A 14,146-nucleotide genomic window follows, 5' to 3' on the forward strand; every position below is an offset into this window, starting at 1 on the left:
AAACTAGACTCTTAAAATGTATACATTTTATTATATAAAAATTACACCTCAATGAAATTGAGTTAGAATGTAAAAAAGATGTCTGAGAAAGGGAATAACCACTTATCACTGATCTATAGTCACTAACTTGGGCAGAAAAATGGCCAATTAAGATTCATGGCATTTCAATAAGCTTTTGTAGGTAATTCTCAAAAACGTGTTTATTAGACTGCTTCATATTTTTTATATGTATGTGGGAAAAGAAAGAAAATGTGTCTATGTACATACCCTTTCCTTAACTCTGTAACTCCTTGAATTTTAAATATTAGGGTTAAAGAAAAGGGGGTGGAGTTGGTTGAAAGGTAAGAGAGAGAATTAAAAAAAATTTTTTATGGGCAAAAGTTCTTACCAGTCTTTACTTTCAAGCGTTCATAGTCAAAAATGGCAACTCCAGTAGTTTCGCTCCCAGTTCCTGAGGTAGTTGGGACTTGAACAAAAAAAATGTCAGTTTTAATAAAGCATCTAAATAAAGGTCAGTGGAGATAATTAAGTCTTAGGAAATAAGGAGCAAGGTTAGAGGAGAAAGCTTTGCTGCCCTTGTTTGCTCACCTGATGTCTGTATTTGTATTAACATGCATGTATGCTTAATGTGTATGACTGTGTCTACATTAACATGTGAGTAACAGGTCTGATGCCTGTGTTGGCATTAACATGCCAGCATCCGTGTTTAACATATGTGTGTGATGGCAGTGTCTGCATCAATACACATGCATGTTTGGCATGTATGGTGTCTATGTCTGCATTAACATGCATGTAAACCTAACGTACGTGCAGTTCATATGTATGCATGATGCCTGTATCTGTGTTAGCATGTATGTTTGATGTCCGTATTGACACTAACATGTATGTATGCCTAATATGTATGCATGATGTCCATGTCTGTATTACACGCATGTGTGTTTAACGTGTATGTGTGATGTCTGTTTCTGTATTAACAGGGAGGAGTTCTGGGAGCCTCGGGCTCCTCTAGCGTCAGAGCTTAAGCAGCTGCAGTTGGGAATTCAAAAGCAGGCCTCTCGGCATCTCTGGGAAGAAAACTCGTATTTGCCGTCTCTAAAAGACATCTTTATTCCCTCTTGGCAGCAAGAACAGTAACACTCTGCCTTTGCTGGACTCTGCGGTTTTGTAGTTCTGTCAAGTTTCTAAACTTCACTAATCACCCCTCTGTGTGATGCTGACACAGTTTCACCAGAGGGTTCCATTTGCCAGACATCAATTATGCTGCCCCCTGCTGATCACTCATTCACGTCAAAGCAGTTCATCCGCTGTCAACTCACTCCTGCCCCATCACAGGGCCCGTTCACAGTGGGAGTAGGAGAGCGGGAGGAGAGAGAGGACAAGACTTTACACTGATATTTTCCTGGGGGTGGGTGTGGTGGGATGAATTGGGAGATTGGGATTGACATGTATACATTAATATGTATAAAATAGATAACTAATAAGAACCTGCAGTATAAAAATAAATTAATTAAATTAAAAAAAACCCTGATATTGTCCAGCTAGTACATTTTAGATGTAAGACTTTAGACAGTGATATGCTGACAGCCATAAAATGGGAGGGAAGACAAGACAGAAACGTCCCAAGGTCTGTGTGGAACAGACAAGCGATTCTAATTTGGATGTGCGTGTCTGTGCCCTGGCAGCCACAGAGCAGGTGTCGCCCAGAGTGACGAGGCCACGCTGGCCACATGTCCCAGGGCAGAGACAAAGCCCCAGGTCAGCTGAGGAGCCATTAGGTGGAAGAAAGGGTTGAGTCAACATCAGAAAAATAAAAGGGAACGTTCCCCTTAAACTTCACAGTGGCTGGCAAAGTGGGACAAAACCGAGAGGGGCTCAGAAGACAAACCTGCCCACAGGAGGATCTAATAATCTATAGACGATGACCTTCCCTTCTCTTCCACATAGTGACTTCATAGCTTAACTCTGCAAACTTTCCTACTAGTGACCCAAATTTTCTCTGTCTGTGCAATAATGAAAATCAGAATTTTAAACATGAATGAATGGCTCTCTGTTTCAATCTCCAAACAAGGTACTATATGGAAATGAAGAAATCAGGAAACTTTGGAAAACATACACCCAAAAATTACTGGCTTGTGTCTTTCCTGAGGCCTTTTGCCAGTTGCAAAATAAAAGAGACAAACAGTCTTTACCTGCAATCAGAGGCTTAAGAGGCACAGTCACAGGCTTTCCCTTCCCAATGGGAGCATTGACGTAGTCCAGGAAATCAGAGTCAGGGCTGGATGCATACAGATTAGCGGCTTTGCAGGTGTCTATGGTGGAGCCGCCACCCATGGCCACGTAGGCATCAAAAGCTCCCCTTCTGGCAAATTCAATAGCTTCCATGAAGCTTGGAGAAGGGAAAATAAAGGCCATATGTCGGGTTTTTCAGAAATAAATTGCCAAGCCATTAAATAAGGCCTGGGGCAAGTTTCAATCAACATTGGTATGTGCTGACTTCTGCTTAAAGTAAATTTAAGGACAATCAAAGAATACCTTCTATCGGTTGGTTCCACCCTCACATTATCATAAACCTTAAAGTTTATGCCATTCTTCACCAAGGAATCCATCACTGTCTGTACAGGAGGGAGTTGGGAGAGGTTCTTGTCTGTCATCAAACAAACATTTTTAGCACCCATGTTTTGTAGGTCCTACAATAACAAAAATAATGTATAAGTTAGGTTTGATTACACTAGATACTTCTGGCAAACTTAACATTGAGTCCAAAACAAAAGACTCAACTGCTGTCAATTTGTACTTGTTTTAAAATATACAGGGACTTCCCTGGTGGTGCAGTGGATAAGGCTCCGCACTCCCAATGCAGGGGGCCTGGGTTTGATCCCTGGTCAGGGAACTAGATCCCACATGCGTGCTGCAACTAAGAGTTTGCATGCCACAACTAAGGAGCCCCTATGCTGTAACCCGGTGCAACCAAATAAATAAATAAATGTTTTTAAAAAAGCCTAAATAAAATCAAATCAGTGTAACGTTTATAGTAGAAGACTGTAGAAATCTTAAATACTTGCCATGCCCACTTCCTTTGTAACTCCTGCTCCGTATCTAATGTTTGAAACAGCCATCTGGAAATAAAAAGAGATTTAGGGGATGGGTGTTTAGAGAGTTGGTCATTTCACTTCTAAAACCCTGAAATGGTTCCCCATTGTCTAGAGAATAAAGTATATATTCCCCAGCATGGCATTCTAGGTCATCGCATCTGGCCTCACACACATCGTACTTCTTTAAGCAAACGTTGGCTCCAGTCACACTGGAATTATGTATTTTTTCCCAAATATATCATAATCTCTCAATTGTTCCCTCAACTTGAAATGCTTGCCTCTTCTTGCCTCCACACTTAAATGAACAAATATCTTCTTATTTTCCAAGGTAAACGTTGTTATCTTTGTGTATTTTTAGTGCCTTCATTCACTCCTCCAACCATTCATCTATCCAACCACCCTTGCATGCGTGTATCCATCCATCCATCCATCCTCCCATCCAACCAACACTACTGAGTGTCTGCTATATTCCAGGCATGTGCTAGGCTCTGGTAACACAACTACGAACAAGAGAAACACGGCCTCATAAAGTTTACAGCTGAGAGAAGAGCTTTTATACCAATGCATGATGGGTCGCTTTTGGCCTGAAGACATGTTTTGTTTGATCGATGTTCTGTTTAAATTTCTTCTTCTCTTTTATTTTCTTGGTTTCGATAATGACTCTTATTATCTAATTAAAAATAAAAAGCAATGTGACCATCTGGGTTTCTATCTCTCTTGAATAATCGGGCAGCACCGGGCTGCATTCCAGTGTGGCTGCAATCACAGGGGGCTGAGGGCAGGCTGCACCCTTGAGATGGGCCTGTGCTCTCAGCAAACTCAGCACCATCCTCCCCCAGCCTGCTCCTGGAATGACTAACTGTCAGGCCTCTGGTCACATTTTAATTTATGACCCCTGGACTAGGAGGAGACAGGGATTTATACAAACAATTATGTAATTACAGTATGATAAAAATTCATCGGAATTAACTGTTCCGTTATTCTTGCTTCAACCGATTACTTGCACCTCTTCTGGGGTTGTTATAATTACGAAACTAAAGAAGATTTATCATACAAGTTGGAGAGTTCGTAGAACTGGGAATGTGCTCTATTTTAATGGCTGTACAGAAAACAGTATTCTACACATTACTTGTGTTATCAGAAGATTTATATTCCATTATCCTGACAAAGTACTTTGCTAAATAGGTGCTGATAAAATAATGTTAGGGAACATCTATTAATAACAGACTTCAAATGAGATAATAATGCATTAGCAAAATACTCTGACTGTATTTCTTTCAAGTCATTCATAAAAGAAAGAAAGAATGATTAAATCTACCTCAAAGGCATAATCTGTTGTTTTCCCAGAAGGTGAAAGTCCAGGAGCTAGAAATGTAAAAATTAGCATCAGAGTAGCCTCAAAAACAGAGCAAAAATACTGTCATTTGATAGTGAATTGGATTTTCAGCCGTGAATATAAACGTTTCCCTTGAAGCCTTACCTAAAATACATTTTTCAGGTTTCATTGTTGCCTATTAGATTAAAATTAAAACCTGCATTTTAAGAGAATGTAACGCTAGCTTGATGCAGAGTGTGTGAAAATAAAGTTACTTAAAATCTTTTCTCCGTTGAAATTAAAATATACTTTTGAAAACATAATGTGTAAAAATCCACTAGAAAAAAATCCTCTAGACTCTAGAGTTCAATTATTATTAGGGAACAACTCTTAGTAAATTCATTAATTGGAGTCCTGCTTACACTCCTTATAGCAACTGTGATAATTTGTTTAAATTAAGATTTTCTCTATGGGGGGTACTTATCACAGTGAGATATTTATATTTCTCAAGCTTATACATGTAAGCTATTTAGTTTTCTTTGGGAAATTTAAAAATTTTTATAAACTGATATTTCTTTACAAAATATCAGGTTTCGTTATGGCAAAAATGATTTTCTGTTATATTGGAACAATAAGAGGCCTCTACTTAGTGGGTTTTATCTTTGTTTTCATCTACTTATTTTTATCAGTCTTGACCAGTCATAAGATTGAAAAAAGTCTACAGAACAATTTTTACTACCTTTTTTTTTTTTTTTACAAGACAGATCACAACGGGACAAAAATCTACCTTTGGCAAGGGTATCCTTAATCATAATCCAAATTTCTTTGATCTCAACAGGCTTTAAGAAATAATCTATTACTCCTGTTACTAAAATTTAGGAAAAGACATAAATTGGATCCTAGAAAACACTGAGATTATCTTTCTCTAAATTACTAATTTTATAGCCCCAAATAGGAAAATTACTGATTCTTTGTTGAAACCAATTAAGAATTGCAGAAAATCAGCTGAAGACAAAATTCTGCATGTGTCCATGAGGGCCTGGAAGGCACGGCACGCTTCTGCTTAGTGGATGGCTGTTAATGACTTGGGGGGGGGAGGTCCCTTGGCTGGTCCTGAAGGATGAGTCACTCTCTAGGCAGGAAAAAGCCCTCAGTTAGTTACTCTTATCTGTCCTAATCCCAACAGGCTTCTTTGTGAGTTTCTGCTTAGGATCCTGTGTGGGCAGGCCCCTCCCTTCCATCCCTTACCACTGTTTAGATTTGACCTTTTCTCCTAAGAGGTGAAATCTGTTTTTGTGTCAGTATAATTCATGTGACATTCTGAGGACACGTTGAAGCTACAATGAGCTGCCCACTGCTCTGTGGACAATGGAGTTGGTAAGAATGAAGATGTTTGTAGGAACTGAAAACTTTTGTCATTTTTAATTATTAAGAAATAGAGTGTTATTTTAAAAATTGATCCAAGCAAGTTTTTTCCTTCTGGGAACCACATTGTTCTTCGGACTCTTCTTTGGGGATGTATTAGAACCTTTCAGAGATTTCATCTTGATTAATTCTGTTTGATGAGCTCAGACAACCCTAAAATCCTATTTGTGTCACCACTTTTAGCTTTGGCAAATAATTCTGTTTAAAATAGAAAGACATTGTAAATAGCATTAAATATATATTTGAGCCAAAAACATAATCAGTAGCATACATTCAGCTGAGATAGTATAATTAGAACTTCATACTACCAATTTCAAGTGAAAATTTTCACCAATCTTCCTATCACATGCCTTGATTCTCTTACTTTACACTTTGCCCAAATGTATTGCCAACAGTGGAAACTGAAATTGTGGCTAAACGCAAAATGTATTATTACCTTGGGAGTAAGTATGAGAATGACTTGGGCACTGGCATCTAGGGAAACGAAAAGAAAAAGTAGCGTGAAACCAGAAAACCAGAATATAAGAAGCCTTAAAGTAACACACATTGCATTCTGGTCTTAAGAGGCTATCAGAGTAGTAGCTACAGCAAACACCCCACGACAGAAAAAGCCAGAAATCACCATGGACAAAAAGTTGACTCGGAGTCTTTCTAGCATTGTAGGATCGTTCTTCCACTTATTTCTCAAGCTATAGTTAAATGCGGGGAGCTGGGATGAGCGCTCTGGGGCTACAGGAAGGTGTAAGGGAGGGTGCCCCGTCCCCGTCCCCACCGGCAGTCCAGGTGAGGACCCGGGACAGGCGCTGGACTCCCTCCGGCATCGCCTGAGGGCCTCTCCGGCCGGCACCCGAGGCCTCGCTGCGCGCTCTCCCAAAAGACTTCTGTCCGCTTCCTGGCTTCATCGGGTTGATTCCCGGCGGCCTCTGCCGCCTCGGGACCTACATGGACGCAGCAACTCGCAAACCCATTCTGGCGACTCCGGGGGACGTGAGGAACCGGCGCGGAGAGCTATAGGACTGAGGCCTTGGCTCTTTGCTGGCTGTCCACTGGAGACTGCCCTCAGTTCCTAGACGGCACCTGGAATTCCTGGGCCAGCAAGGCCACTTACTTCATCAGGTCAGCAAGGAGAGTCTCCAGAGCGAACCTGCTAGCAAGGTGGAATCTCATATAACGCAAGGCGCACACAGAGGAAGATCACGTGAAGGCACAGAGAGAAGACGGCCGTTTACAAGCCAAGGAGAGAGACCTCAGAAGAAACCAACCCCGCTGACACCTTGATCTCAGACTTCTAGCCTTCGGATTTGTGGAAAAATAAATTTCTATTGTTTAAGCCCCCCCAAAAAGATGGGGTCTTAGCTCTTCCTAGGTTAGGAGCTTTGGCCAAATTGACCCAGTGTTAACTACTCGCACCTCATCTCCCCATCCTTCTCCCGCGGAACTTTCCGTGTTATTTTCCCGTTGTCTTCAGGGTGTTTCGTCTTTCTTCCAGCAGGCTTTGGGCCGTTTCCTCCGGAAGCCCTCAGTGGGCCTGCAGGCCACCCTGGTCATCACCTCGCGCCTCCGTCCCTTCTCGGCTCCGCCTGCTCGGCCCCTCCCCGGCCCCACCCTCCGGGTCCGCATAAATTACTGTCACACCTACTGTCACATCTGTCACCTTCTCGCCGAATCCCTCACCCCGGCTCAGTTCTCAGTCCTCTCCTCTACGGATTTCCCACGCCCTCCTCTTTCGAGACTTTCCCTCCCTTGACCTCCGTATCCCTTCCTGTCCTGGTCGCCTCCGATTTCTTGGACGGTCTCTTCTCCGGCTTCTCTTCCTGCTGTTCGCCATCCGACTGAGCCTCGCAAAAGGGTTTATGTTTCTCTCTATTGCCCAGGGGACCCTGTCCCGGTGAGTCCAGTAGGTACGTGCGTGCATACCACCCCCCTGCCCCCGGCCTGCAAACTTAGAATGAACACATCTGAGAGGGGACAGGGGGAAGGAAGGAAAAGGGTTAAACTCACTGACGGTCAAGATCTCAAAAACTGAATTAAGTGAAAACGGGCGTGGGCGGGTGTGAGCGCCACCATGAGCCGAGGCTGCCATCTGGTGGGCCCGGCTGAGAACGCCACGTGGAATTGTTTCCCAAGAGCATCCCGGCGGGTCTGAGCCATTTGCCGGCTCCCGCAGGAACACCGGCATTAGGCAAGGCCCTGGCGTTGTCCTTCACAAGGCACTACTTTCGAGGTCTTTCCCTGCTTTACGCCCCTCCAGGACAAAAAAAGAGACTCAAAGGGAAGGAAAAATCCAAACTTGAAGCTATCCAACACGAAGGACTGTGGGAGCACCCATCCCCCCTTCTCTTTTTATTATATATATTTCAAGTTTTCAGGCTACCTCACTCAATTCGTCATTCTTACTCCTTAGTTGTGGTCTGAATCCCACCCCCTCTTGCTGTCTTGGGACCTCCATCTGTTCTGTACGTCCTAGCCTCTTCCCCCTTACTTGATCCTTGTCATCATATTTAAGAGTTTCATGCTTAAAACTCTCAACTTCTTAACCCCTCCGGCTGGTTCTCTCCTCCTCGCCTACATCCACTGACTCCATTTCCTTTTCTCCCACGCATCCTTGGGCCCCTGAAATCCGCAGGGTTAGAGCGAGGCTCTTATCTACCCACCATCTGGCTCTGGCACCATTATTCTGGCTTCCCTCCTGGTATTATTAATAAACTGGCCACGCTCTTAGCAAAGGCCAACCTCTCCCCTGTGCACTAAACGTCAAGCATCACTACCAACAGTTCTTCCTTTCCTCTCCTGCGTCATCAAAATCTCCCTGCCCCCAAATCTGATCCATCAGTAGGAAAATGTTGACTTCCGCATATTATATCAACCATCAACCAACAACTTCCTCTTGTCCCCCTTCCCTTTCCCACTGTTGCCCCCGCCTCCCCCCTTCCCTTCAGCCAACTACACCTGCTCTCTCCAGTTTCTCTTCTCCCATTCTCTCTGGAATATCTTCCAATGAGCCTTTGCCCCATGTCTCCACTGACAAACTTACCAGGTCGCTAAGGCCCTCCTCTCGGTGCTAATACACCACTCAGTTCTCAGTTCAGACCTGTCATTTGCATCCTCCCGTTCACTCCCTCCTCCCTGGAAATACTTCCTTCCCTTGGTTTCCAGGACACAGTTCCCTGGTTTTCTTCTTACTGCACTGCCTGCTCCTGGCCTAGTTTCTTTTCATGCTCTTGACTCTAAATGCTGGAGGGTCCCAGTGTTCAGCCCGTAGATCCTTCTCTTTTCTTACCACACTCACTCACTCCCTGAGTGACCTCACCTGGTCTCATGGCCTTGATCACCTTCTATGTTGATGACTCCCACTTTACTCTTTCTGTTTAGACTTCTCTCCTGAACTCCAGAATCAACTTCCTACTCGACATCGTCACTTGAATGTCTATTAGGCGTCTCACATTGTCCCTAAGACTCAGCTCCTGGTCTTCCCCTCAAAGCCTCTTCCTTATCCCAGCTTAATGACAACTTCAACTTTGGTTGTTTAGGCCAAAAACCTTAGGGTCATCCTTGGCCACCCCGACATGCCCACCGTGTCTCTGGCCTCATCTCCTTCTCGCTCAGTCTGATCCAGACACCTTGTTCTGAAACCATGCCAGGCATGCTCCAACTCCAGATACGTCCCCAGAGAGCCACGTGGTTTGCAACAGTTACTTCCCCAGTGAGTGTGCTGAGCTGAGCCCAAAAGCTGTTCCGGTCCTAATCCCTGGACCCTGTCAATATTACTTTGTGTGGCAAGAGGGACTCTGCAGATGTGTTAAGGATCTTGAGATGGAGAGATTATCCTGGATCATCTGAGTGGGCCCTAAAGGTAATCACAGTGTCCTTCTAAGAAAGAGGCAGAGGGAGATTTGACACAGAAGGCGGCAATGTGACCGCTGAAGCGAGATGCTACGTTGCTGGCTATGAAGATGGAGGAAGGGGCCACCAGCAAAGGAATGCAGGCGTTGTAGCTCTAGAAGTTGTTAAAAGCAAGGTAATGGACTCTGCCCTAGAGCCTCTGAAGGGAATGTGGCCCTGCCGACACCTTGATTTGGGCCCAGGAAAACTGATTTTGGACTTCTGAACTTCAGAACTGTAAGATAATAAATGTGTGTTGTTTTAAGCCACTAAGTTCATGGTAATTGGTTACAGCAGCCACAGGAAACTGTAAGTAGTTGAGGTTTTCTCTGTCTTTAAAATTGCATCCTCTCCTCCAACACCCCATCCCCCTTTGCTTTCTCTTTCTTTTTAGTACCTAGCTGCATCAAATATACTCTAAGTTTTACTTACTAGTTTATTGTTTATTATCTGCCCTGCCTGACCCCACCGACCCCCCCCCCCCACCACCACACACACACTTAAGTCCCATGGATGTTAGGCTGCTTGGTTCCCTGCGGTACCCTGGGGATGAGAGCACTGCAAACTGTCCTTCCCTCCTTCCCTTCCTTCCTCTCACCTCTTTGGTCACCCCTCCTATCCTTTAATGCTGGTTCCTTTTCCAGCAGTCAGAGTGCAAAGCATGTGCAAATCCAAGTGCCTAAAGAGGCCAGCAGGTAATGGAAATGAGGCCAGAGCAGCTGGCTGTCAGCACAGCTGCTGTGTGTGTGGACTGAGTGGTGGGCTGCCCTGGGGTGGAGGGACTTGTCTCTCAGGAAGATGGAGTGCTGCCCTGTCCAAAGCAGGTGGGCACAGCTTTACCTCAGCTCTGGCAGACTTTCCCCGGGCAAAACGTGGGCCCAATGATACCATTTCCCAATTTCCCAAGATTTTTACCTGCAATCTCTCACTTTCTACATGGGATTAAAAAAAAAAAAATGCAAAGAACAAAGCACCACACAGTGCTGCTCCGCAGGACTTCATCCTCAGCCCTTTTCTTCTAGGAATACAGTTTGTCAAGGCCTTTGCTTCTACATCCATGGTGTCAACTGCTCTCTCTATATGGGTGTGTTTCCAACTCGCTCCTGAGCTCCAGAACAATGTATTCAATTACCTGCTCGGGGTCTTCACCTGGATGTACGTGAGGCATGTCCAACTCAAAATGATTATCATCTTCCTCCTAAAGTTTACAGTCCCTACGTTGGTAAATGGCCCCACTGTTTACCGATGCCCCAGCCAGAAAACTCCACTTCTCCTGTCTCACTAATCAGACACAAAATCCTGCTGATTCTAACCAATTTTTCTTACATCTCCATCTCTCTTACATCTACCCTCTTGTACCAACTGCCGCTCCTTGGTGCCTTTTAGCTGGAGCCTGACAATTACCTCCACTCTTTCCTCTCCACTGCCACCAGAAAGCTTCAGCTTAATTCTAATCATGCCACCCTCCTTTGCATGCAGCTATTCCAAAAACACGTTCTACGTGACACTGGTTCCAAGGGATATGAATGGGGTTGCTTGATAAAGAGTTCTGTGATGACACAGGTTTAGAACAAAGAGTTTAAATACAGCTAAACTTTTTGTTTCTTTTCTTCCCTGCAGGAGCTCTCAGTGTCCTTCCTGTGCTGACATATATCCTGACTCTCCACAGGGTGATGCAGCATTTGGTTAGTTTCGCAAACTTATCTGGCCATGGGATTCTTTTTTCATGGGGCATCTCAAAGAGTATGTTTCACAGTGAGGACTATTGCTTCAACAGTTTTCTGTTATCTACAGGACACAATTAAAATTCCTTAGCATAGGACTGAGAACAAGGATAGTGAAGCCAGAACACCTGGGTCCAGATTATGGGTGTGCCACTTGCTTAGTGTATGACACTGGGCAAATTATTTTTCTCCATGCCTTTATTTCTTTGTCTGTAATAGAAGGATAATAATACAGCTTGGCATAGCGTTGTTGTAAGGATTAGAGTTATTAGTAGTAGTACATGTAAAGTGTGTAGGACAGTGCCCTGTGCTTGGTAAGTGCCCAGTAAATTTGGCTATTTTCTAATTCATGGTCTTTCGCCATCTGTTTTTTCTTTCCTCACGTCCTCCTATCATGGTAGGTCCAGTCTTTAGCTACTTTTAGATCCTGGAACTACGGCTTTTGTCTCTGGTGTTGCTCTTCCCTTTGCCTGAAATTCCTCTCTAGTCCCCTGCTTTCCCCCTATTTATCTCCACCTGTTAGCTCATTTTTTCCCCCTGTGTTCCCAGGCGGACTTGTGCACCTGCACATTCAACAAGTATTTATCAGGCAGCTACTATGTACCCGGCATTTCTGGAGGGCGAGTCAGACGTGTCATAACGTTTAATACCCTGACTGTCCTGTACATGCCAGGGAGTCAAGCTCCTGGTGATTTCTCTCATCCCTCTCTCTTCTACGCCCTCTGTCCGCTGCATTCTGCAGAGGCCCGTTTCACTCCTGTCCGCTCATGCAATTCCCTGCTAGACTTTGCTGCAGTCTTTCGTCTTTGTATCCCCGGCACCTAGAATAGTTTTGGGCACATTACATACACCCGATACATATGTGTTGATTGGATACATGCATTTCTCTGGGTCACTGTTCCAAGCTCTCCGCTGCCTGCTCAGATCTGGGACCAGGCGTTCTCCTCTCTGGGCCTTACTTTCCTAAACCGCAGATCAGGCAGAGGAAAAGCAGCCTATCGCGGCGCGCTTGGCCGTCTGGCTGCTTAGCTGCTTGGCAGACAGCGCCGTCCAGGCCGCCGCGCACTGCGGTACCCGGTCCCCAAATTCTCGAAAGTGACACGAGGAAGAACGTGCCGGCCCGGGCGAGTTGCTCCCCGGGGGCTGCGTGGGCTCGGCCGCACCCTCCGATCCCCTGCCCGCCAGCCCGCGCCGCCCGCACTCACGTTGCGCGTTGCAGTTGCCTCAGCAAGTGCGCTACCCTGTCGCGAGGAGCGGCCATGGCTGTGCGGAGTGCTTCTCTCCGCGGCCCCGCCCCTTCCTCCGCCGGCCAATCCCGGCCGCCGCCTCTCCTCCGCCCACCCGCGCCGCGGTCTCCGGCCCCAGCGACAGCCCTTAGCAGAGGACCATTTTCCCACCAGTCGGAACTACGACTGCCCCAGCTGCAAAGTCTCACCATCCACCTTTGAAATTGCCACACAGGTAACTGCTCCGTAGGGATTTGGGGTACTTTCCTATGTCTCTATATAAACTATGTCACAAGTTGGGGACGAGGGGAAAGGGAGAAACAAGGGCATTCTTTTTCCACTCTGACTGCTATTTTGGCTTCTCAGAGTATTTTCAGAATAAATTAAGACACTGCATTTAAATTTGTTTTAACGGTAAACAAGAACTTTGCAAAAAGCCCTAGGGTCTTTTTTTTTTTTTTTACAAGGCCAGTATTGTGTCCAACTGCTAGATCAAGTCACAAAACAAAAGCCAGAAAAATTCCCAAACAAAACAGTAACAAAAACAAAAAATCCCGGACAGTTGAGAAGAATTTAAAAGGTGTTAAATGGTCTATGAATGGTTTGGCTTTTGATGAAGTTGTTCGGGATACCATTAAATGGTTTTATCAGTAGTTAAGTTTCCACGGTTATGTGGGAAGGGAGGGCCAGGGTTTAGCAGCTCCAAGTTTCCAGGTCCCAGTGGAAACAATGATCAATGATGGCAGAGTTAACTTTATCACAAAGTATTTTAAGACAGTAACAACTGAACATCTGTGTTTTAGTAACCTATTATGAAATCTGAATTAATCTTTTCTTTCATAGCAATTTCTAAAAGTAACAAAGATGAGACAACAGTGAAAAAATGAGAGACAAACGATCTCAATTTTAATTTCCTATCAATTGTGAGACCAAAAAGCAAGAGTAGAGTGGCTCCTCAGACCTATAACAGCAGCAAAAAAGCACTACCCCCCCATTCTAGATGTACTATGAATCCTTTTCAGGAGATATGTATTTTTACGAAGATGAGTTACTGATATCAATTAGGGAAAGAGACCCAGAATAACTGTAAACATTTCACCTCCTAATCAAACCAGCTCAGGTTAAATTTGACAAATGAATCAAAAGATAATGTTCCAAGTAAGGACTTTGTGAGTTTCTTTCTCTCTTCCCCAAAGAGACCTACTTGAAGCTTTAAAAAAACTGGGGACATAAACGTTGATAAAGATTTAAGTATAAAATTAGGATTAATGAGGATTATTACTATTATTTAGTGAAGCCCCAATTTATCATTTACAGCAAATTAATGTTTTCAGTGTTGAAAGAGGCACCAGTTGTACTACACTTTCAATATTATATCTGATACCAAAAGAAGTATGAGCTTTTCTAATAAAAGTGGTCTCACTGAAATCATAATTTAGCTATGTTTTCTAGAAAGTAAATGAAAGTAATCTGTGCCAGGTA

General features: G+C 44.3%; 1 protein-coding gene across 14 annotated transcripts in view; it reads right to left on the reverse strand.

Annotated features, from left to right (window-relative positions):
• ADHFE1 (alcohol dehydrogenase iron containing 1) overlaps nucleotides 1-12,719 on the reverse strand; it is a 33,402-nt gene extending 20,683 nt beyond the window's left edge. For 11 of the 14 annotated variants that reach the window (XR_014297945.1, XR_014297946.1, XR_014297947.1 and 8 more), the window contains exons 1-7: nucleotides 12,644-12,710; nucleotides 6,269-6,306; nucleotides 4,411-4,457; nucleotides 3,063-3,116; nucleotides 2,533-2,687; nucleotides 2,190-2,386; nucleotides 389-466 (exon numbers count right to left, since the gene is read on the reverse strand). Coding sequence is in view for 7 of the 14 variants with exons in the window: in XM_082674481.1 (XP_082530607.1) it covers nucleotides 389-466; nucleotides 2,190-2,386; nucleotides 2,533-2,687; nucleotides 3,063-3,116; nucleotides 4,411-4,457; nucleotides 6,269-6,306; nucleotides 12,644-12,699 (625 nt within the window). In the remaining 7 variants the exon portion in view is untranslated. Of the gene's footprint in view, nucleotides 1-388; nucleotides 467-2,189; nucleotides 2,387-2,532; nucleotides 2,688-3,062; nucleotides 3,117-4,410; nucleotides 4,458-6,268; nucleotides 6,307-12,643 lie in introns of all 14 variants that reach the window. The other 3 variants (XR_014297944.1, XR_014297948.1, XM_082674478.1) reach the window with 3 other exon arrangements.
• Nucleotides 12,720-14,146: the final 1,427 nt, after the last annotated feature.

This window comes from Grampus griseus (genome assembly GCF_964374135.1).
Source record: "Grampus griseus genome assembly, chromosome: 17".
Lineage (NCBI taxonomy): Eukaryota > Metazoa > Chordata > Mammalia > Artiodactyla > Delphinidae > Grampus > Grampus griseus.